The sequence below is a fragment of the Triticum aestivum genome, chromosome 3A (assembly GCF_018294505.1).
Source record: "Triticum aestivum cultivar Chinese Spring chromosome 3A, IWGSC CS RefSeq v2.1, whole genome shotgun sequence".
Lineage (NCBI taxonomy): Eukaryota > Viridiplantae > Streptophyta > Magnoliopsida > Poales > Poaceae > Triticum > Triticum aestivum.
This window is the reverse complement of record NC_057800.1, coordinates 189,794,582-189,817,650: the sequence shown is the minus strand read 5'-3', so window position 1 is coordinate 189,817,650 and position 23,069 is coordinate 189,794,582. Positions and strand designations below refer to the sequence as shown.

General features: G+C 45.5%; 3 protein-coding genes and 1 pseudogene across 4 annotated transcripts; 2 read left to right on the top strand and 2 right to left on the bottom strand.

The window, feature by feature from the left end:
* Window positions 1–769: 769 nt before the first annotated feature.
* Window positions 770–3,488, top strand: LOC123060927 (60S ribosomal protein L18a-like protein). Its single transcript, XM_044483791.1, has 4 exons — window positions 770–1,055; window positions 1,936–2,014; window positions 2,170–2,284; window positions 3,264–3,488. The coding sequence occupies exons 1-4, from the start codon at window positions 854–856 to the stop codon at window positions 3,321–3,323; spliced, it is 456 nt and encodes a 151-aa protein (XP_044339726.1). The 5' UTR covers window positions 770–853; the 3' UTR covers window positions 3,324–3,488.
* A 691-nt stretch (window positions 3,489–4,179) lies between these two features.
* LOC123060926 (GDSL esterase/lipase At4g10955-like) lies at window positions 4,180–6,636 on the bottom strand (annotated as a pseudogene).
* Window positions 6,637–10,342: 3,706 nt separating this feature from the next.
* On the bottom strand, window positions 10,343–14,908 carry LOC123056874 (uncharacterized). The gene is made up of 8 exons (XM_044480114.1): window positions 14,888–14,908; window positions 14,071–14,273; window positions 13,747–13,936; window positions 11,720–11,894; window positions 11,558–11,571; window positions 11,057–11,133; window positions 10,708–10,745; window positions 10,343–10,628 (listed from the first exon to the last, which is right to left on the bottom strand). The coding sequence occupies exons 1-6, from the start codon at window positions 14,906–14,908 to the stop codon at window positions 11,089–11,091; spliced, it is 648 nt and encodes a 215-aa protein (XP_044336049.1). The 3' UTR covers window positions 10,343–10,628; window positions 10,708–10,745; window positions 11,057–11,088.
* Window positions 14,909–15,779: 871 nt separating this feature from the next.
* LOC123060925 (dephospho-CoA kinase) lies at window positions 15,780–18,951 on the top strand. 2 transcript variants are annotated; one of them, XM_044483789.1, is made up of 4 exons: window positions 15,780–15,946; window positions 16,209–16,316; window positions 17,564–17,709; window positions 18,182–18,951. In XM_044483789.1, the coding sequence occupies exons 2-4, from the start codon at window positions 16,209–16,211 to the stop codon at window positions 18,618–18,620; spliced, it is 693 nt and encodes a 230-aa protein (XP_044339724.1). In that variant the 5' UTR covers window positions 15,780–15,946; the 3' UTR covers window positions 18,621–18,951. The 2 variants fall into 2 exon arrangements, with proteins under 2 accessions (XP_044339724.1, XP_044339725.1); XM_044483790.1 differs by having other exon boundaries at window positions 16,767–17,709.
* Window positions 18,952–23,069: the final 4,118 nt, after the last annotated feature.

Below are 23,069 nucleotides of genomic sequence, written 5' to 3'. Positions count from 1 at the left end.
GTCTCTGGAGGGCTGGGTTGGAGTGGGGGGCTGGGGGTGGGGAGGGTTGGGGTGTGGTTTGCGGTGGGAGCGCCCTACGGATCTGCCCTGGTTGCCATGGCAACCACAGATGGCCGACGACGGAGGTCGGGGTTCGAGAGGTGGGGGCGATGGCGGCAGACGAGAGAGGGGATGGATCGGAGGCCGAAAACGGCTGGGTCGTGTGGGCAGCGGGTCGTCTGGCCTGGACGGGGCAATGCGGTCGGGGTTGCCACACACTGGACGTGCGGGCCGTGTTTTTGTGCGCGCGAACGTGGTCGTGCGGGCCGGTTCTCGTCCATGCCACACGAGGCGTGCGGGCGGGTTCCCGTCCATGCCACATGTGTGGCAGTTATTCGAACCCTTAATTTTTTTAACACAGTACAGACGCAAGTGCTCATACTTACGCGTATACATCTGTGAATGCACACACGCACACCCTATCTCTATGAACACTTTTGATACACTGAGCCGGCATATCATCTTGAGATTTACGATGTCACTATAAACGCCTCATTTTCGACAGGAACGTCTCCTCCCACCGAAAACTTCTTGATGGTGTGGTCGCAGGCTCCCAGCATCAAATATCCACGATTACGTAGCTAAGCACGAGTTTCATGGATTAAGCTCCGGATCGACCGTGGATCAAGCGACGCACTGTTCCTTGTCGCGAGAAACCGAAACCAATATTTTCTCTCCGTCGATCACACGCGTCCACGTTTCCATCAGACGGACCACAGCGCGCCAATCTTCCTTCTTCTCCTTGACCCATAACAATTGTTGATACGAGCGGAGTGAGCAGTTACGAGCGGAGTGAGGCGAGGCAGGAGGAGAGATGAGCGGGGACGAGGTTGCGAAGGCCAAGGCTGCCGCCGCGGCCGGCGGCGGCGTAGGGGAGTACGGGACGTTCCACGGTCCGCCCAGCTACCCGCCCCCGCGCCCGCCCGTCGGGTACCCGCAGCCCGCCCCGCCGCCCGGCCTCCACGGCCAGCGAGAGCCCAACTCGCGCCACCGCGGCGGGTACCAGGCCGGGAACGGTAAATGTCCCGATCCTTGCTTCTAATCCGCGGTTCTCTCGGGGAGGGAGGCGCGGAGGAGGGAGATGTCGGGGCGAGGTAGTAGAATTTTGGTGTTGCGATCGGGATCGATTCCCCCGGGATTTAGTTGATCCGACGCGGGTCGTTGAATGCCGATCGGACTTGGGCGTGGGACCGGCGGGATCAAAGGCGGAATTCTCCCCGCGAGATCGCTGGCAGGATGCAGTCGGGGTCACAATTTTGGGATGTTTGATCTAATTCTGTTTCGTTTCTTGGTGTCAAAACTCTGATGGAATCAGAATTCCTGTTACAGCCCTGCAATGTTTCTTTCAGTTTCTTGATGTCTTGATCCAAATTGGCATGTATTGTGCTGTCCTGTTTGATGTAGGCGATGTCCTTCGGTCGTATGCAAGTTGTTTCATTACCAGATGATTTCTACCCAGTTGCTCTATATCAAATCTGAAAACAAAGGATTAACTATGACTGAACCACCCTGACTATAGATTGTGTAATAAGTGGTGGTAAAGCTAGCACATTTGCATTTCTTAGCATGGCATGGAGATCAATTGTCTCATCAGCTTCCCCCGGTTAGCATCGATGCATTTCTTAGCACAACATGGGGTTTGAATGTTTGATAGATCTGAAAATCTGATACAAGATAGTTCTGCCCTTCTGATTCCATTGACCATTTGGCAAATATACAGAAGTAACAGATGTAGCAGTCTACTAGTCATGTTCTTGTCTTTGTCCTTGATGATTTTAGGGAGTCCCCATGCGTACGTTGGCTGAATATGACTATCGTAATTTTTCCTAGTTATTTCACTTGATGTTTATAATAAGAATTTTACGTGCACACTCAATTTTCTATTTCTGTTTTCAGCTCAAGATTACGAAGCTGGTGCCCGTGGACATAGACATGACCGCCTTCCATGCTGCGGTATTGGTATGGGCTGGTTTCTGTAAGTGATCATTGTTTTAACTTTTGCCTTCTGATCTTAGTTTCATGTACAGCCGCATTGTACCTGGATAATTACTCTGACATAGATTATTGTGAACTATGCTGTTGCTTTAGCTATATCTAAATAATCCTAACGACAAATTTCTTGTTCTGAAGATTCATACTCGGTTTCTTTCTTGGTGCCATCCCCTGGTATGTCGGAGCATTTCTGTTGTGGTGTTCCAGAGTGGATTACAGGGAGAAACCAGGATATGTGGCATGCACAATAGCGGTGAGTAAAGAATTTAGTGTTGAGTTAACAACAAGCCTTGCTTGTTCCAATTGCTGATATGGCGCTTGTGCTTTCTATACCATGTGTCACTGAACTTGTGCTATGATTGTCAGTATCTAGGAATGTAAAGGCTATGAGAAGGTGCTATTTTCGTGTTGTTGTTTCTGCGTTTTGAAATGTTTTTATGACATGCTGATGTGGTTCTTAACAATGGTCCAAACATATGGAGCTCAGGATTATATATGAAATTTCTGCATGTTTGTCTTCTTTGTACCTCATTTATCTGTTTGCAGAAACAATATTATACCAGAAAACCAAGAATTGTTGAGCATAACATATTGCCTATTATGTCACTATTATTCTTGCATGATTTATGAACTTCTTCATGTGTAAGTTTGGATCATGTATCAGGAGCACTTAGTGAATAAAGAATCATATTGATGTTCATGTTAGCTCAAACAGAAAAGGCTAATGAGAATAATTAGTTTGGTACAATGAAGTTGGATCTGATTATTCAGAAGTATTTAAATATCAGATTCAAATGATAAAGTATAGCTAATCCAGTCACATATAGGGTATCTAATTAGGTGGGTGTTTCGGCATACTTCAGCAGTTGCACAACATATCATTTTAAGTTGTGCATGAACTTTTGGACACTTAAGTAGCTGAAGCATATCTATGGAGTGATTCAGAGAACATGGGCACCCTCATCAAAGAATGCATTAAATTTTGACATATATGCAGCTAGGGTATATCTGTGTTATTACAATAACAAAGACTGATCCAGAGAGTAAGCACACTTGATAACAACATGCATGATGGTAGTGTCATATACTAGTTAGTATAGTTTTATGTTATGTAAAGGCTTCATGTAGAAATCTTCTGGTGAAGTCCAGAGTAGACCACTTTTCTGGCAGTGACATGCCACCTTTATTTTTCAAATTCTGATGATTCTAATGAGAACCATTTGCTGTAACAGGCTGTCCTTGCTACAATTGCCGTCATCATCGGGGCAACTGCTGGAGCTCACGTTTATTGATGTCAGTCTACATTGTGTCACTGTACATATTGTACATTTCATGGATGAAGAAAGATGTCATGTCGCGTCTTCTGCACTGTATTTGATTATTAACTTTGAATATTCAATGTATGACAAGGAGAACTAAGTCCTTGTTATGGTCACAAATAAATCAGATTGAGACTACCTTGCCTTGTGAATGCTCAAATAACCTTGATTTTGAAAACAAATGACGTAAGCTTCGCTTGGCGAGCAATGGCTTCCTTGTACTGTACTAGCAATGGCTTCCTTTTACTGCACTTATCTTCTGAATAATAAGCCCCAGGTTCTGTGGTTCAGCCAGCAGGGCAATTCGCCAAAGGAACCACCATTGTGATATTCTGAGTAACTTCCTTTTTTGGTTGCTCTCTGCTCAACGCCATTCTACGCACGTGTACATCTGCATTTGGCATTATTCAAGTGTTGAAATGTGATGCCACAAATCACAGTTCTTACGGTTCTACTCCCTCCATTCACGTATATAAGATGCTCAGGATATTTCAATATGAACTACATGCGAACTGAAATGAGTGAACAAACACACTAAAACGGGTCTGTATACATCTGATTCAGAAAAAAAGTTAGAACATCTTATAATTTGTGAACGGAGGAAGTACATTCTACGCTTCCTTGTATTATGGTTCTGAATATATCATATGTCTTTCTGGTTCAAGGATAAAGAGAACTTGCATGTCTTGCCAGAGGCAAAGCAACACAACAGTAGAACGCCTGATCCTTCAGTTGAAGGTACTCCCTCCGTCCTATAATATAAGATCATTTTTAAAGCTATGTTAGCTTGAAAACCGATCTTATATTGTGGGACAGAGGGAGTAGTATATAATGTAGTACTCACATTTCATACTGACAGTTACTTTTGATAAGCGTCGACTGACTAAAAGGTTTGCAGGAACTGGATAGCTTCATGAAAGCTTTTAAAAGCATACTTGACTACAGAACAGGAGAGAACAGGAGACAGAGATCACAATGACATTGGTTTCGCTACGTTTCTTTCACATACAGGGACTTGAGGTGCTTATACATGAGCTTGCTCTCATTCACAGCCAGATGGAGCTCGGAATCATCCATCCACCATTGCTGCAGCCCATGAGCTTTTAGAAACTTCTGTGGCCCTTTCGCAATCACAAAAACCTTGGCACGCGCCACGGGGTGACCATCGCCGCGCTTCTCGGCAGTAACAGTTGGTACGCCACTACGGTCAACATAGAAGCAGCAAATGTAGTCGCTGTTGTTGATGTACAGGTTCGGCACCCATCTCTTCACCTCCTTGATCAGATTTTCTTCTCCAATTTCAGAAACAGTTTCCTCCTGTCCCGGGTGAGAACTTTCAACGGCATTCGAAGAGCTGCCGCTGATGTATCGCTTCAAGACCTTGTCGACTTTATCCTGAAGCTTCCTCAGGCCCAGGCCGAGTGACACTGATGGTGGGTTAAACAAATGGCATTCTACGAAGACTCCGTCCTTCGCCAAAGTCTTACCAACCTGCATAGCATATCCTGCCCCTAGGGAATGCCCTGCAACGCACACATTGTTGCTTCCATGCTTATCGATTGCCGACTTGAAAACCTCCAGTGTTCCAGCGAACCTGACAGAACCCCTCAAGCTCTCCTGGGCAAAGTACCTGAGGTCATCCTCCAAGTCTCTCGCAACGGTCGACTGCTTCAGGACAGTTCCCCTCAGTGCCAGGACAGCCTTTGGAGCGCCATCAGGTCTCCGCATTATCCAGTCTGATATGCAGCAACCTGGTCCCATTCTAGAAGTGCCCCATATATGGATCCGTCTCTGGAATCAATTAGAAGGCGCACCAGCTTGTACTTAAATGGCTTCCACCAGTTAGGAGCAATGGCAGTTTCACCAGTTCTGTTCTCTTGCCTGTCAAACTCCAGTACATACGCGGCCTGCACTAAACATGATATTGCAATTCTTCTGTAGTTGGGATTTTTCCTGCGGAGTCATTATATTTGTTCATCAGTACCACACACATCACTAGTCTTGTTATAGAAAGGCATGGCCTCCAGCAATGGCTGAAGTGACCAAAAATACAAGCAGAGCAAGATATCGGAAGCCTAACATTTCTTAGATTAAACACTAAATTTAGCTACATTTCAACAGCATCTATTTACATAACATCTACTACAAATTATATAGAGAGCAAGAACCATGCCATCCTTTTATTTACTAATCTTTTTTCTTAACAAATTATACTAAGGCCTTAAAAGCTCATGACACAATTCCCTGTCATACAACTAATAAAGTCCAACGTGGCAAAAACTTAAAAGTTACATAATGCATCAATACTGATTCTCCTTCAGTCAACGTGTTCGCAACTTGGACCAGCGAGAAAAACATGCTTTCTACACTCATGACACTTAGATGTTGAAAATTTAGAGTAAAACATCGACACTGACAACATACACTGGCACAAAAGAAATCCTATAGGGCTTGGGTCCTGTGAAAATGTGTGGTTGGGCCCCTATTCTGAGCAGTATAACATGTCACATCTATTTTGATCAAGTACACTGTCCCTTATCACCAACAATAGGTACTGCTTCCACATGTAATTCTTTGAACAGGATCCAATCTCACACTCATAGGGCATGAGTTCTATAGGATTGCTTCCCCATTGGCCAATCGGCCCAACTAGTTTGTTGTGAAAACTCTTTACGCCCCATTACCCATATGGATGCCAACCAGAGTCATTTGAAACATCTTTTGCAACCCAGTAGACTCAGCTTGGACAGAGGGTGAGGCGAGAAACAGGCAGACTGTTGGTCATAGACCTAGAATTCTTCCGGAATCCAGGTGGCATTTCAGCAAACCGGAGACGACGAGGGGTGGCTTTGACGGCGTGCTCAGACAGACTACGCTAAGGATCCCTAAACCTAGACTTGTAAATCAAGACGACAAAGTTCAGATTCGGAATACCCCGCACACAGATTGTTACCAACAGCACGCGGCGGCGGCGGACAGTACGCGCTATCGTGCCATGCGTTGTTCTAGGGGGGGAGGGGAATGGGAGTGGGAGCGAACCAGGCAGAGCGGCCGGGGCTGGAGAGGTTGCGAGGCCCCGTGGCGTGGAACTCCCACGCCGGCGGCTTGGCGGCGGCGCCGCCTCCGTTGCTACCCATCGCCTGTGCCTCTTGGGCGGAGTGGCGGTGCATTAGCGGTGAAGGAAAGGGCGCCGAGGAAGGAAGGCGTGGGGTACTCGGTTTCGTCAACGGCTGGGTTCCTCCACACGGCGATTTCTTCTTTGTTCTTTTGCTACTGCTCACGCGCGACGCGCCAGCCACCGGTCATTTCTTACTGCAGACCTCTTTTGTCTGCTTACGAGCTCAAGCGTGCGTTGGGGATCCCCTTGTACTGTACTCCCTCCGTTCCAAAATATAGCGCGCCCACGCTTTTCGAGGTTCAACTTTGACCATAAATTTAACCCACGAGACCGACTGCGGCGGGATCAAAAATTATATAATTAAAAACTTTTTTTGAATACGAATTCATTGGTATAATTTTTTCGCCTGCCGCAGTCGGTCTTGTTGATTAAATTAATGGTCAAAGTTGAAGCACGAAAACCGAGGACGCGCTATATTTTGGAACGGAGGGAGTATTATTTTATGAAAGAAAGAAAGTTACGGCAATTTATTTAGGACATGTACAACGGGTTTATCTTAACAGTGCCACATAGGATAAATGATGAGGTGGAGGAGAGAGAAATCATAAGAAAAGGCTTGCCTTATCTTATTTAAGAGAAGACAAGAGATGATCTCTTAGCACAATTTGTCTCAACATGTTTTTAGAAACAACTAATTATTGAAGATAAGGCTAAGAGATGAGCCATTGTAGACATGTTTTTTTATCATCTCTAATTTACATGCAAAATTTAAGATAAAACTATCTTATCAACCATTGTACATGCCCTTATTTACTTATTGGCGTACAGAAATGGTAGCGTGGCATCCTCGAAAAAGAGTGAAGGCATTGGGCCAAACGGTCTCCTACCGTCCTACGGTTAAGGAAAGTAACAAGATACTGCGCTGGAATCCAACAAACTTTGGTAGCTCATCAGAGGCCAAAAATCTCTACTCTTATAAAAGATTCAGTTGGCGATGATAATGTGTCTGACATCCGTTATTTATGACCATTAAATCTGCATCTAACGACTGTGAGGTAAGTTGTGGCATTTTTACAACAATAGCCCACTTCTCTGCTCCAATTTGCAGAAAACCCCTTATTATCTTGAAAGCAATCACACCTCATCAAAACAGCTTGAGAAATATATTTTGAGTGAACATAATATATTTTTAGTGGTATATGTATATCAAAACAAGAGTGTTTTCTTTCAAGTTTATGAACAAGTATTATTCTACTTTGAATCCGTTGCAACGCACAGGCACATTGCTAATATGTTGATGAATCCTGTGCGATACATCATCCATTTCAGTCAGTAGGATGAGCGTTGGCATGGCTTCATTTTTGCGTAAATAGATTGAGGGTCTTAGGGCATCTCTAGCCGTTGGCCCCCCAGGGGGCGCCTAAAATCGCCGCTTGGGGGTGAGCCGGCGTAAAAATTTGGCCTGGGGGCGAGTTGGTCCCCAGCCGCCGGCCTCAGGGCCGCCCCCAGGCACATTTTAAAATAAAAGAAGTTCGGCGAAGTTCGGCTTAAACACGATAAAATTCGGCCAAACACGATAAATTTCGGCACATTTCGGCGAAGTTCGCGGATTTTCATTACATAGCACATATACATAAACTAATCTAAAGGAAAAACTGGCTGAAGTCGCCGCCGTCGTCGGCGGCGGCCTTCTCCTCCTTGACACGGACGCCCCCGCTGGACCCCTGCCCAGCGTCGCCATGGCGGACTGGTGGCGGCGCATCGTCGTCGTCGTCATCGCTGTCGCAGATGACGACGACTTCGCCTTCGTCGCCGCCGCGTCGACGCTCCGCGAAGCAAAGCAGGGCGGCGCGCTGGCGCTCCTTCGCCTTCTCCAGGCGCTTCTTCTCCATCGCTATGGAGTCCCTGCGCGCCGATTCCAGGGCCGCGTCGTCGTCGTCGAGCTCCGTCGTCACCGGCTCCTTCTTCACCGGCGCGAGCCCCGGCTCCGTCTTTGGCTTGACGAAGCGCGGAGGAGGAGCCGACGAGTAGGCGCGCCGGCCGCCCTCGTTGATGACGATGCCGACGCTGCGAGTGCGCCGGGCGAGCGGCGTCTCCGCCACGGGCTCGGCCTTGACGCCGAGCAGAGCCGGAGGAGTGCGATGAAGATCGGGAGGAGGAAGAAGAGGAGGAGGACCCGAACCTCCTTGGCGCCCATGGCCCGGCGCGTCGGTGCTGCGCCGGGGCGGCCGCCCTCGCCGGGTACGCCAACGGCGGGTCGTTGCCGCCCTCGAGGTACGTCAGCACGCCCTCGAGTGTGCGGCCGGGGACGCCCCACCACAGGTGGCGCCCCTCGCTGTTATGCCGGCCACCAACCACCGGCGCGCCGTTGATGGACGCCAAGCGCTGAAGCTGGCGGCGCTCGAAATACGCCGCCCAAGCCGCGTGGTTGTCGGCGGCGTACTGGGGGAGGGAGAGTTGGGCGTCGGTGAGGAAGGCGCGCACGACCTCGACTTCCTCGGCGAAGTACTTCGGCTTCGCCACGACGTCGGGCAACGGAGGAATGGGCACTCCCCCGGCGCTGAGCCTCCACCCCGTCGGCCCGGCGCGCATGTCCGGCGGCGCCGGGATGTTCGCCTGGAACAGGAGCCAGGACTCCTGTTCGCGGAGCGAACGGCGGCTGAAGCCGTTGGCCGCCGTCTCGTCTCCAGGGTAGTGTTCCGCCATGGCGACGGGCTCGGGAGAGGTAGAGAGATAGAGGAAGGGGCTGGACGGCGGCGCTCGGGAAAGGTAGGGAGAGGGAGGAGCTGGGCGGCGGCGAGGGGCGGGGCTGGTGTGGGCACAGGCGAGTGCAGGCCATCGGCTATATAGCCGCGCCGCACCCGTGTGTACGCGTGCGAGGGAGGGGAGGCGTCGGCGCGCCGTCCCGTGACGCGCCTCCCGCGAGGAATCAATGGCAAGGCTGACCGGCGGTAGCCTTGGCATTGATTCCCCGCGGGAACCGAGGCCGTTGGGGGAAGACGAGGCGCCGTGTCGCTGACGCAGCGGGCCCGCGACTGTTTTGCGCCAAAACAGTTCGCCCCGGCGCCCCCCAGCGCGCCGGGTTCGGCCTGGGTCCGCCGACGCTATTTTCGGCCCAGGCCGGCGAAAATCGGGCTCCTGAAGGCGCGACTGGGCCGTTTTTTTACACCGGCGCGAAAAAATCGCCTAGGGAGGCTTTCCTGGGAACGCGGCTGGAGATGCCCTTAGAACTTGCACGTGCGAGTGGATAGGCAACCTAGTGTACCGGCGCTGGGTCGTCTGTTCGAGCTTGGTATTTCGTGTTAGTTTTCGAGCTTGGTATTTCGTGTTAGTTTTCGCTTTCTACGATACTAGTTGTTGGGGCGCCATCCGGTGACGCCGCCTGAGACGAAGTTGGGGCGGTGCCAGGTTAGGAAGTGCCCTTACCAATTTCTTGTTTGTACCAAGGTGTGTTATTCCATCACACTCAAAATACATGCATATTTAGTACTAGTACGTGCAAGTATGTAAAACTTTAAGATATAGATGTGCAAAATCTACACGCTTAGAGAATGTATTCTTAAAGGTTACATGACATCCTCTGATAACTGGGAGATGGGGAAGCCATGCAGCTCAGTGATGGCGGAAGCCATGCAGCTCAGTGATGCACACTCGATCGATCTGTCAAGGACGGTGGACGTCGATGGCAACATGGTGGCCATGGATCTGGCCGGAGAAGCGCCTCACCTTTGGCCACCATGGAAGAACACCTCTTCATCCTAATTTGAACTCTTTCGTAAAACAAATCTCCTATTAGTTCAGACATTATGCAAAGTGTTCTAGAACAAAAACCAAAGCAACATTTTGTCCACAATATTTGGTCTAAACTCTAAAGTGATCCAGTAACAAAGAATATGCTAATGGTGCACTAACAAAATCTCTTATACCATTTGGATATTACAAGGAATAACCAGTGGTTATACTACATACTTCACAAAAAATGGCAATATGGGCATATGCATCCAAACGACCATTGTTAGAAAGAAGCATATATACACATAAGTGGGCAAACGACGAACAAACAATTGTATGGATACATGTGGACAGAGACGGAAAAAGGTAACGACCTGGTCCCATTGCGGCATTTCTGTCATCTGTGTCTTGTAAAGAAACGAACGGGACTGCAGCCGCACCCAACATAGATGTAAGCACATATGACACATGCACAGAAGAAGATCAAGGGATAGAAGAATCACCAACCTATAAACCCAGGCAGCAACTTGCAGAAAGATCATCACCTGCAAATAAGAAAGTGGAGCACCAGAGCAGCCAGATTAGTCAAAATCTAAGAGAAAAGGACTAAAATAATGAGCTCCAGAAAACAACAGTCAAGAAATAATCTTTCCAATTACTGGACGGAACTTTGTGTCACAAACTGAAGAAATGGAAATAAATCCGACTTCATGACGTTCAATATATCATGTGTGCCTTAGATCATATAATAATGTGGAAGTAACTACAACAGAGAGGAAGACAACACACACCTTAGGATAGAAGATGAGCTTAATAATGTGGAAGTAACTACAACAAAGAGGAAGACAACACACACCTTAGGATAGAAGATGAGCTTGACGACAAGGTCTACGCCGTGGAGAGAAGGAGCGGCAACAACCACCACCAGATGAGCTCGACCACCACCAGGAGCAAAAATTCAAAAAAGTTCATCAAGGACATGAACTAAGCACTAATATTTACAATATAGTATCACCATGAACATGAACAGTACGTGTAGACTAAATACTTTCCGATTACGAATACAGTGAATATTGAAAGTGCCAGAACTTTCATTCCAAACTTCCTAAGCAAAATTATCATAATGAACGACATACAAAAGTGCCTACGAATTAACAAAAATGTATGTCAATTAACAAAAAATTCCTAAGCAAAATCATCACAGCTGTGACAAGATAGAGAATATCGCCTGACTTTTCTCAGCTTTTGTGAACAAGTGCATAGCTCTAAGAATCTCTCTACCTTAAATGTAACCATCACCTCCTATGCATATATGTTCAGGACAAACACCTAGATGTAAGTTTCTGCAGATCGATACCTCTTGGGATGGGTCTGCAATGGAAAAGACCATAACAAAACTGTTAAAAATATCCAATTCTGGGATTAAAGACCAAATTGGTAATCCCAATGGATATTTAACAAATGTTTCTAAAGGCATATGTCGTATCATGTGGCCTGAAATAGATGAGGGCATACATACCCATGAACGGTTGTCCTTTCTTCATATGCAGTGAATTACCAAGATAATAAATACTGGACGTATTCCAAGTTTGTAGTGCTATAAACATGATTGGTACAGCCTCCGGGTCCGGGGTCACTCGTGTCAATCTTCTTGGATTTTCTGCGATCGTCTTGTAGGCATAGAGAAACAAAATCTGCACAAACAAAGAAGAGAAGCTCTAAAAGTAGAGCACTGAAATAGGGGGGAATCAGGAAGACATAGAGAAACAAAATCTGCACAAACAAAGAAGAGAAGCTCTAAAAGTAGGGCAATGAAAGAGGAGGGGAATCAGGAAGACATCTAAATCCATAATTCTAAAGCTAAATATATCAGCATCAGATATGAGGAGGCTTTGACCTATAGTTCTTTCTCCCCTTACAATAGAGGTGACACCAAAACTTTCAGCTATTACTAAAGCACATCAAACGAATTGATTAAATCGGTAACCAAAATAGTAAGAAGCATTTATGATACTATATACTTATAAAATACTATAGGGAAGGAAGGAGTACTGCAGTTTGTTTTGGATATGTCTATAATTTAGGGAGTCTTTACAAGTGATGTAGTTCAAGCTACTCACTTTAATATATCAGCTATGGTACAGATAAACCTATATAGAATGCTTCTGCACAATTTGATAAAAGAGATTAAATACTGGTTTAGCTATTGTTGCCTCGATTTTAAACATAAATGTACCTAAAACCCAAGATATGAGTGTGTAATTTACTTGGCCGAGTTAGATACATGATGTACTTGTCAGATTATTGGAAAGATTTTGTAACGAGTCTACTTCTACAGGTGGCCTATTTTTTCTGTTAGATAAACACTGGATTAACTATTGAGTTATGTAGTCTTCTCAGTTGATGTTTTTCTCAGTTAGCTGAACAAAAATGTCTAGCATATAATAATGTATATATGAAAATAATGCTGATAAAGTACACTATCATGACAAACTTTATGGTGTAATTTCCTTCATATTACGTGAGTCTCCTTATCTAACATATGCAATGCAAAAGATTGGGCATTACCATGTAAGTTTTGCTACATCATGAACTTACTGGACGTATTTAGATAAATTAACACTCCGCTTTACTGGATCGAGTTTCCTAAACACTTCATTGTGTGCCAAAGATTTAATGAACCATGCCATTGCTACATGAAAAACCACAAAGAGAACCTTAGCAAAAAAGATACTTAAATGATTAAATCACAAATAGCAACATATTTAACATCCCCTGAACTAAATATACTTAAATAGTCTTGATGCCAAGTTTACATCAATAACCACTTTTCTTTGTAACAAAAAGAGGATGTCAAGCAAGACACTTCTTACATCCCTTTAGAATATTGCTACATCAGTGCATGCTAACAGTAGCATGAAAAAAGCAATTGGCCTAGCTGGTATATGTATGTTCTGACCAAATCTGAATAAGTATAATGCTCTAATGCTTAATGTTATTTTCACATACGAACCTATTCTGTCAACAGTCCAACCATCCAAGTATGGATTCATATATGCATGTACCCTGCATACCATGAATGAATTTAGTAATAAAGCAAACAGCCAGCACTTGTGGCAGAGGCTATTGTGTCCAATTGATTTTGTTTGTATCCGTAGCGTTTATGGCCGGCCACAAAATCGATCGGCAGAGGCTATTGTGTTCGTGAGTGTCCAAGTTATTGGAGCCAGCTCTGTGCAACGATCAAAATTCGAATCGGAGGTCGAGTACGCATTGCTGCTGTACAAAGCATCAGCCAACAGTATGCCGGAAGTAGAAGTCAGCTTGCTTCGTCATCATCGTCGCCATAAGTACTCTGGTGTGGCGCTGTGCTAATAAATTGTACGCATGAACTAATTCCACCCCTTGATCACCACCGTCAACCAAACAGGAATATTTGTCATCAGACTGATGAAAAGCGAACTTGAATCTGACTTGGGATCGAGGGGGTGGAATTTGGTTAGAGCAAGAACACCACCGTCGTCCCACAGGGAAGAGCGTGTGCACCTCCGTCGTGCATCTCCTCCTTAATCCTCTTTTGTTCGTCGGGTGGACAGGCGGCGCCGCTAGAGCAGGACGGAGCCGGACGTCTGTACGGCCTACGTTGCTCTGCCGAGGAAGACGTTGATGGCGTTGTGGACCACCACCGCTGCTCGAGCTACTCCAGCCGAGTCCGGAGCTCCTCCTTGGGTCGCCGCTGCAAGCGTGGGGATGGAGGCAGAGGGAACATTAGGCTGTGGGGAAGGGGGAAAGAGGAGGCAGAGTCTGATTCAAAGGGAGGGAGATGGTGAAGCTACAAGCGTGAGCAAGATAGATAGCGGCGCTACTGACCTTTGAGCCGGGATGGTGGCGGCGTCGGGCGCCGGCGGCGGCAGCGGTGGCCGGAACGACGGAAACCCTAGCAGGTGGGTGGAAAGAAGGAGAGAGGATGCGTGTGGGATTAAAAAGTCGAACCATTCGCGCTCCTGCCCAACCCATTCGCTAGCTCCATCCGATTTTCTTGTCGTACCTGTGTCAACGTGGACATTGCGAGGCTACGCTCTTGATGCGTACGTTAATGCTTCTCGATACACGGGACCCATTAATTGTTGGCATTTTTCTATAAAGGGTGGCATTAGATGCAAGTTGCTCACGGTGACGAGCACAACACATGTTCGATAGTGGCTGCAGCGCCGAGAGCCCGCAACCCAATGGTGGCAGTGGGCAACGCCACCTCTTTTTCGATCCTCGAAGGCTAGGGAGAGGTTTTGAGAGATGATTTGGAGATGACATCGTCCATTTCTGGCAGTGCAGCTGCTAGATAGCGGTAACGGGGATGGGGAGGACGGTCAGTTGGAGTCAGAGGATCTTCCTGTTCTATTTTAGTGATAGGTTTTGGAACAACTTTTTGAGGCACGAGAGAGTTTCTGTGGAGCTCAAATAAAAGGAGATAGATGTTTTTTGGTGATAGGTCAGATGTTTATAACTACATGTATGACAGTTTCCCTTAGAGCAACTTAGTAGGTCCTGTAAAAACAATATACGGCCCCCCCTGACACGAATTTACGACATCACATGACATCGAACCGAATAGATCTCATAAACTCATACCGTAAAAAAAATTCTGGCCAGAACGACGGCCACACGCATGCTCCGGTCAATCGCTCACACATGCACAACCAGAACGCATGACCGCCTGCTCTAGTGCTGCTCTTGCTGCTCGCGCTCGATGGCGCCGGGCTGCCTGGTTCGGCGTTGACCGATTTATGAGTTCCCTCAAAAATGACTTGAAAACTGCAAATATGAGGTATGCATGTGATAATATACGGGACCTGTAATTTTTCGGTTATGATAAGTGCCACACATTAGGTAGGTGGCACTCCAACCTGACATGTTTGGCAATACTAGTCACGTAAATATGGCAAAATTCAATGACAAACGACAAGTTTCTGTCGAAAAATAAATTGAAGCATGAAAGTTGTTATACTTGCTAACTAAAGTTGTCATATTCATGTCATTAAACTTACATTCAAAAACGTTTGAAGTTGCATGCACTCGTATACGCGTGACATTTATTAGGATCCATTTTTTTCTCAAATACCTCCGTTTCATAATGTAAGGCGTTTTTTTACACTACTATAGTGTCAGAAAAAGTCTTACATTATGAAACGGAGGGAGTATTTTTTAAGGAATTTATTCTATGTGTTTTCAACGTACAGTACAAATTTAAAGGCTTAACCACTTTGGGTGGTTGCTTTGGCAAACGCTGCCCAACCGCGCCGCCTTTTCCCCCTACTTGGTACTCCCTCCGGTCCTTTTTACTCTGCACATTGGTTTTGCCGAAAGTCAAACTTTACTATGTTTGACCGAATTTATATTAAAAATTATTAGTATCTATAATATCTAATAAATATAATATGAAAACATATTTCAAGATGAATCTAATGATATTGATGTTGTTATGTGAATGTCTATAATTTTTTTATATAAACTTGATTAAAGTTGGATGAGATTGATTTCGGACAAACCTAATATGTAGAGTAAAAAGGACCGGATGGAGTAATTGTACTCTCATGATTATTCGCACGCAGCTACGCGACGGCGGCTGGCTGGCGGAGAAACAAATTTGCGACGGCACGCTTGAAGAAGAGAGTTGCAACGTAGCGGCGGCGCGGAGGAGGCCTGCTGCGTGTGGCCTACCGGGACGCATCGGCCTCGAGATCGCAAGGTATCTCTCGCTCACTTGATCACCCGAGAGCACTCGAGAAGAACACAGCGCCCGACGAATTTCCCCTTTCGATTCGGCCCCCTCTTTTATTTACCTAAAAATTGCTGAATTAGGTGTGGTTTCGTATCCCCTCCATTTGTTAAACTCTCCACCTGTGATTAAATTCGGTTTTAAAAAATCGGTTATCCCCAATCTATGAGAGTTGGAACAGACGGGGTCATCCCCACGCGCTCTAAATCGTCTCGTGCGAACCGATTTTCAGATGAGACTGGTCGGCTTGACGGGTGGAATTGCTTCGGGGAAGAGCACCGTCTCTGGCCTCTTCAAATCCGCCGGCGTCCCTGTCGTCGACGCCGACATTGTGGCTCGGGTAAGCATCCAGCATCCAGCATCGGTATGCCGAAATATGCGCTTGCTGCTGCTAGATAGTACAATGCTGTGCCTTTGCAAGCAATGTTGTTGTTTTACTCGATTCAGTCACAACCAGGGTAGTACAGAATAGAATGTGGCTAATTACTTTTGTATAGCATGCAAGTAGGCTGGTCACATCAGCTTTTTGGGGATTAATAGTTCTGTAAAAAAACTCCATCCTCGTCCTAATCAATGTGATCACTGATCAGTACAAAACTGTTTCTATTTTATTGTGTCGTTACTCCCTGAGAACTGACGGCAACACTTGGTAATCTGGCAGTATTGACTTTAACTATGTGACAAAGTTCTATAACATGGAATCAAACTGCTCAATTTAGCTTTATGTTGAGGCCAAAGACATATACTGGTTTTCACAGTGGTGTTTTTTCATCCCTGCTGCTACTTGCAGACTCACAGTAACAGGACAGAACTGGGAGTTTTGTTGGGCGGTTAAGAAATGTGAGTGGAATGACCCCATACCCCCTTCTTTGTTATTCAGTGTGGATTATAGGATGGGAAATCATGTGCATTTATAGGCTAAAGAAGTAGCCGCCGAGAGAATACTTATTTTTTGTTGCTATATGGCTATAAGAAGGAAGTTAGAGCCTTAAATTCCTAATGCCATGCTCAAACCCATGGGAATAGATTGGCGTGAGTTGAGGTAAAAAAAATCTGCATTCTCTGTCTAATTGGAACTCTGAATCTGTCAGCATTAACATCTTACCATAGCTGGGATATCTCTTGAACAAAAATATTACAGTGACTGGTACGACGCAAGATTAACTATGTTTTATTTTTGACCATAAGAACTGACAGGTTTATTATAGCGTTTTAAGGTATTTATCTTAATTTGAAGCCACTGCCACTTGAGCAAACGTGATTTTAGCCAATTGTATGTATGCATTGCTTATTGCTATTATAAATGTCTATGGGATGACAAAAATCAATGGTACAGCATTATTACAATCCCTGGTATGATGCGATATGAATTATGTTTGACGAGGGGCTTTGGACCAGTTGGGTGTACATCAGTACATGGCACTTTGCTTTCATATTTAGTACTTGAGCTTCAAACTGCAAAGTATGCCTTTTGCTGTTGTAAACTTATTAAGTTATTATGTGTAGTGAAATTCTACCAGACACTGATAATTGACTTTCTTGTTTTTGTTTGAACTTTATGCTGATTACGGAGACATGCATTTACAGAATGTAGTGCAGAAAGGTACTGGAGGTTGGAAGAAGATTGTAAAAACTTTTGGAAATGACATATTATTGGAAAATGGAGAAATCGACAGAGCTCTCTTAGGTCAGATTGTTTTCTCTGATCCAGCAAAAAGGAAACTTCTAAACCGGTACAACTCCTACCAACATAAATATTGCATCCTGTTTCCTTTCTTTTCGCTATGGTTACTGAATAGATATGTGATCCAGATTATATATATGGTAATTACTACAAAATTACTGTTTTAAGAAACAATTCCACCTATTTCTGGTATCACGTCTTGCCTTGTTCTGGTTTCTAGAAAAATGCCATACTTCCATTGGATATTCAGTTCACATCAACTGAGTGCATAGATTTCGAGTTATGTTTCATACATGGATGATGAAATGTGATAAGGTTCACCTTGAACAATACTAATTATGTCATATATAAAATAAAAATACCACCGCAAAAGTGGGTACAGCAAGATACTTACATTTCCTAGCATGCTTATACTTTGTCATCAGTAGTCCCTGCGATATTAAGGATTCTTGTTTTTCAACATTATTCCTTGATCCTGGGCCCTGATTAAATTTTGGTTTGTTCATTGTGGCTACTTTCAGTCTTCTGGCCCCACATATTTCATTTGGTATATTTTGGGAGATACTAAAACTGTGGGTGAAGGGATGCACGGTTATCAGTGTCGACATCCCGCTGTTGTTCGAGACAAAGATGGACCGATGGACGAACCCAGTGGTTGTTGTATGGGTGGATCCCAAAACACAGATTGAGAGGCTCATGTTAAGAGATGGGTGCAGCGAGGAACAAGCTCAGAACAGGATCAGCTCACAGCTTGCGCTGGACTGGAAGAAGTCCGAAGCCGATATAGTGATCAACAATTCTGGCTTACTGGAGGACACAAAAGAACAGTTCCGAGAAGTATTGAAGCAAGTCTCTGCTCCCTTGACATGGAAGGAGCGCATGAGATCCAGGGATGGCTTTCTGTCTATCGTCATGTGCACGGCAGCGGGGGTTTTACTTGCTCGGAAGAATCTGGTATGATCTTTGCATCATTAGGAAGTTAGGACTGAACTAGGTTGATTTTTTGAAAATTTGGGAGTGTCGTTGCAGAGCACTAGACCATCAAGATTATGGTTTTGTGTCGTGTCATGTTTTTTAGTTGCCACAAGTGCTGAATTTTGAGTGAATTTTGTTTTTTGTAACCGCAATTGCTTGTCGTTGCAGAGCACTGCTTGCTTGTGTTGTCTCTGTTGTAAACCTTGATTCACTATGGAATAATGGTATGGCTTTTGAGGGGCGGTTAGACATTGACTGATACCAGAGAACAGCAAGAGAGAATATATTTTGCTTATAGTCAAGACTTGACAAATAATCACTCTATTAATATTTTGCTTATACGACAAGATCTCAATAGACAACCCTTTCTTTTGAGCATTTGTGAGTAAGGTCTTCGGCATAGGCCGGTGATGTTGGCGTTCAGATACACTTGAATGTAAGGATGCAGGCGGACGCATCCGCATTTATCATTTTTACATTAGCATGTTTATTAAAGTAGCATTGATTAGCTTATTTTTGGCCTCGCAGACGGCGTCCGCCTGCATCCTACTTGGATGTGGCTTCAATGAGAATTTTGGTTGTAATTTCACCTTTGTTTAGTGTTGTTTATACATCTACGGGTTTAGTTGCCCCCATCATCCGGTTGTGTTTTAGTTTATCTTTATCTAATACAAGATGAATTTGATCTTGATAAGTATTTTCAATATGAAGCATTGACAATCAAAACAAAACAACATGGAAATTGATGACCGACCAAAGTTGACATGCATTTGGAGATCAATGATGGTGACAGGCAAATGACATTTGTTTAAAGTTTACGTGACTGAATGAAAGAAACATAAGGCGTTAAGTTTGAGTGAGAGAGTGGTATGAATGGTTGTCTAAATATTCAAAGTTTGCGTGACCGAATGAAAGAAAAAAAAAGCGTTACGTTTTTAGAAAATTCATTTAAGACATGTCGACAAAGAGTGCTTACCTACTGTAGCCTAGTTGGTCAAGTGTCGATAGCCAAAACCAATGGCAAGTCCGGAGCCGAAAGAATAGACCTTTAGAGGTATGAATGAACCATGCTCCACTACTCTAAGCCAACTCATGTCAACCTATCCTAAAAGCTTGGAGACTTCAAATGACACCACTCAAAGTTTTTGAATGAAAGATAGGATTTTTGGTAGTTCACATGTCTTAACTTGCAGGCTCCAACCGCTCTCTTGGGAGGGTTCACTATATTGGAATTTGAGTTTGGCTACCTACCATTCTCAGAATGTCTGGCGGGCGGATATGACTAGGAGTATGAACTGGCCTTTTGATGCAAACTTCACTAGCGTTGAGGTTCTAGGCAAAAATCACTAAGAGAAACCAAACGGGAGTAGGAAGGTTATGTAACATCCTAGAAGATTCAAACCTGTCAATCAAAGTGTCCGAACCGCAATTAGTCTACCTGATGCACTCTCTCTCAAAGACTCGAAGGGTTCAGAGATAAGCCTCTCGCGGCCAGGCCCCCTCAAGGTGTTGAGAATCGAGACCGAAAGGCTTACGAGCGCAAGGTCAAGGGTCCCGACCCTCACATCCAAAATGCTAGGTCGAGACCCTTGACCCTTTGCCGCACGAGCCAGGTGTTGGAAATATGCCCTAGAGGCAATAATAAATTAGTTATTATTATATTTCCTTGTTCATGATAATCGTTTATTATCCATGCTAGAATTGTATTGATAGGAAACTCAGATACATGTGTGGATACATAGACAACACCATGTCCCTAGTAAGCCTCTAGTTGACTAGCTCGTTGATCAATAGATGGTTACGGTTTCCTGACCATGGACATTGGATGTCGTTGATAACGGGATCACATCATTAGGAGAATGATGTGATGGACAAGACCCAATCCTAAGCCTAGCACAAGATCATGTAGTTCGTATGCTAAAGCTTTTCTAATGTCAAGTATCATTTCCTTAGACCATGAGATTGTGCAACTCCCGGATATCGTAGGAATACTTTGGGTGTGACAAACGTCACAACATAACTGGGTGACTATAAAGGTGCACTACGGGTATCTCCGAAAGTGTCTGTTGGGTTGGCACGAATCGAGACTGGGATTTGTCACTCCGTATGACGGAGAGGTATCTCTGGGCCCACTCGGTAGGACATCATCATAATGTGCACAATGTGATCAAAGAGTTGATCACGGGATGATGTGTTACGGAACGAGTAAAGAGACTTGCCGGTAACGAGATTGAACAAGGTATCGGGATACCGACGATCGAATCTCGGGCAAGTATCGTACCGCTAGACAAAGGGAATTGTATACGGGATTGATTGAATCCTCGACATCGTGGTTCATCCGATGAGATCATCGTGGAACATGTGGGAGCCAACATGGGTATCCAGATCCCGCTGTTGGTTATTGACCGGAGAGTCATCTCGGTCATGTCTGCATGTCTCCCGAACCCGTAGGGTCCACACACTTAAGGTTCGGTGACGCTAGGGTTATAGAGATATTAGTATGCGGTAACCCGAAAGTTGTTCGGAGTCCTGGATGAGATCCCTGACGTCACGAGGAGTTCCGGAATGGTCCAGAGGTAAAGAATTATATATAGGAAGTGCTATTTCAGCCATCGGGACAAGTTTCGGGGTCACCGGTATTGTACCGGGACCACCGGAAGGGTCCCGGGGGTCCACCGGGTGGGGCCACCTACCCCGGGGGCCACATGGGCTGTAGGGGTGTGCGCCTTGGCCTGTATGGGCCAAGGGCACCAGCCCCAAGAGGCCCATGCGCCAAGAGATGAGGGAAAGGAAGAGTCCTAAAGGGGGAAGGCACCTCCTAGGTGCCTTGGGAAGGTGGGACTCCTCCCTGGCCGCACCCTTCCTTGGAGGAAGGGCCAAAGCTGCGCCCCCTCTCCCTTGGCCCTATATATAGTGGGGGGAAGGGAGGGCAACCATACCTAAGCCCTGGCGCCTCCCTCTCCCTCCCATGACACATCTCCCTCCTCCCGCAGCGCTTGGCGAAGCCCTGTTGGAATCCCGCTACTTCCACCACCACGCCGTCGTGCTGCTGGATCTCCATCAACCTCTCCTTCCCCCTTGCTGGATCAAGAAGGAGGAGATGTCGCTGCTCTGTACGTGTGTTGAACGCGGAGGTGCCGTCCGTTCGGCGCTAGGATCATCGATGATTTGTATCACGACGAGTACGACTCCATCAACCCCGTTCTCTTGAACGCTTCCGCGCGCGATCTACAAGGGTATGTAGATCCACTCCTCCCTCGTTGCTAGATGACTCCATAGATTGATCTTGGTGACACGTAGGAAAATTTTGAATTATTGCTACGTTCCCCAACAGTGGTATCAGAGCTAGGTCTATTGCGTAGATTCTATGCACGAGTAGAACACAAAGTAGTTGTGGGTGCTGATTTTGTTTAATATGCTTACCGTTACTAGTCCAATCTTGATTCGGCGGCATTGTGGGATGAAGCGGCCCGGACCAACCTTACACGTACGCTTACGTGAGACCGGTTCCACCGACTGACATGCACTAGTTGCATAAGGTGGCTGGCGGGTGTCTGTCTCTCCCACTTTAGTCGGATCGGATTCGATGAAAAGGGTCCTTATGAAGGGTAAATAGCAATTGGCATATCACGTTGTGGTCTTTGCGTAGGTAAGAAACGTTCTTGCTAGAAACCCATAGCAGCCACGTAAAACATGCAAACAACAATTAGAGGACGTCTAACTTGTTTTTGTAGGGTATGCTATGTGATGTGATATGGCCAAAGGATGTGATGAATGATATATGTGATGTATGAGATGATCATGTTCTTGTAATAGGAATCACGACTTGCATGTCGATGAGTATGACAACCGGCAGGAGCCATAGGAGTCGTCTTAATTTATTTATGACCTGCGTGTCAACATAAACGTCATGTAATTACTTTACTTTATTGCTAACCGTTAGCTGTAGTAGTAGAAGTAATAGTTGACGAGACAACTTCATGAAGACACGATGATAGAGATCATGATGATGGAGATCATGGTGTCATGCCGGTGATGATGATGATCATGGAGCCTCGAAGATGGAGATCAAGAGGAGCAAAGTGATGATGGCCATATCATGTCACTATTTGATTGCATGTGATGTTTATCATGTTTTTGCATCTTGTTTGCTTAGAACGACGGTAGTAAATAAGATGATCCCTCATTAAAATTTCAAGAAAGTGTTCCCCCTAACTGTGCACCATTGTGAAAGTTCGTCGTTTCGAAGCACCACGTGATGATCGGGTGTATAGATTCTTACGTTCGAATACAACGGGTGTTGACAAGCCTAGCATGTACAGACATGGCCTCGGAACATATGCGAAACACTTAGGTTAACTTGACGAGCCTAGCATGTACAGACATGGCCTCGGAACACAAGAGACCGAAAGGTCGAGCATGAGTCGTATGGTA

Excerpts from the sequence above, each read along its gene's own strand:
- LOC123060925 (XM_044483789.1), top strand. The coding sequence starts at position 16,209 with ATGAGACTGGTCGGCTTGACGGGTGGAATTGCTTCGGGGAAGAGCACC. Across the intron at positions 16,317-17,563 it reads ACGCCGACATTGTGGCTCGG|AATGTAGTGCAGAAAGGTAC; the intron begins GTAAGCATCCAG and ends ATGCATTTACAG. Across the intron at positions 17,710-18,181 it reads AAAAGGAAACTTCTAAACCG|TCTTCTGGCCCCACATATTT; the intron begins GTACAACTCCTA and ends GGCTACTTTCAG.
- LOC123060927 (XM_044483791.1), top strand. The coding sequence starts at position 854 with ATGAGCGGGGACGAGGTTGCGAAGGCCAAGGCTGCCGCCGCGGCCGGC. Across the intron at positions 1,056-1,935 it reads CGGGTACCAGGCCGGGAACG|CTCAAGATTACGAAGCTGGT; the intron begins GTAAATGTCCCG and ends TTCTGTTTTCAG. Across the intron at positions 2,285-3,263 it reads ATGTGGCATGCACAATAGCG|GCTGTCCTTGCTACAATTGC; the intron begins GTGAGTAAAGAA and ends TTGCTGTAACAG.
- LOC123056874 (XM_044480114.1), bottom strand. The coding sequence starts at position 14,908 with ATGCGTTCTGGTTGTGCATGT. Across the intron at positions 14,274-14,887 it reads TGCGTTCTGGTTGTGCATGT|CCTCGCAATGTCCACGTTGA; the intron begins GTGAGCGATTGA and ends TCAAGAGCGTAG. Across the intron at positions 11,895-13,746 it reads GGAGGAGATGCACGACGGAG|ATTTTGTTTCTCTATGCCTA; the intron begins GTGCACACGCTC and ends TTGTTTGTGCAG.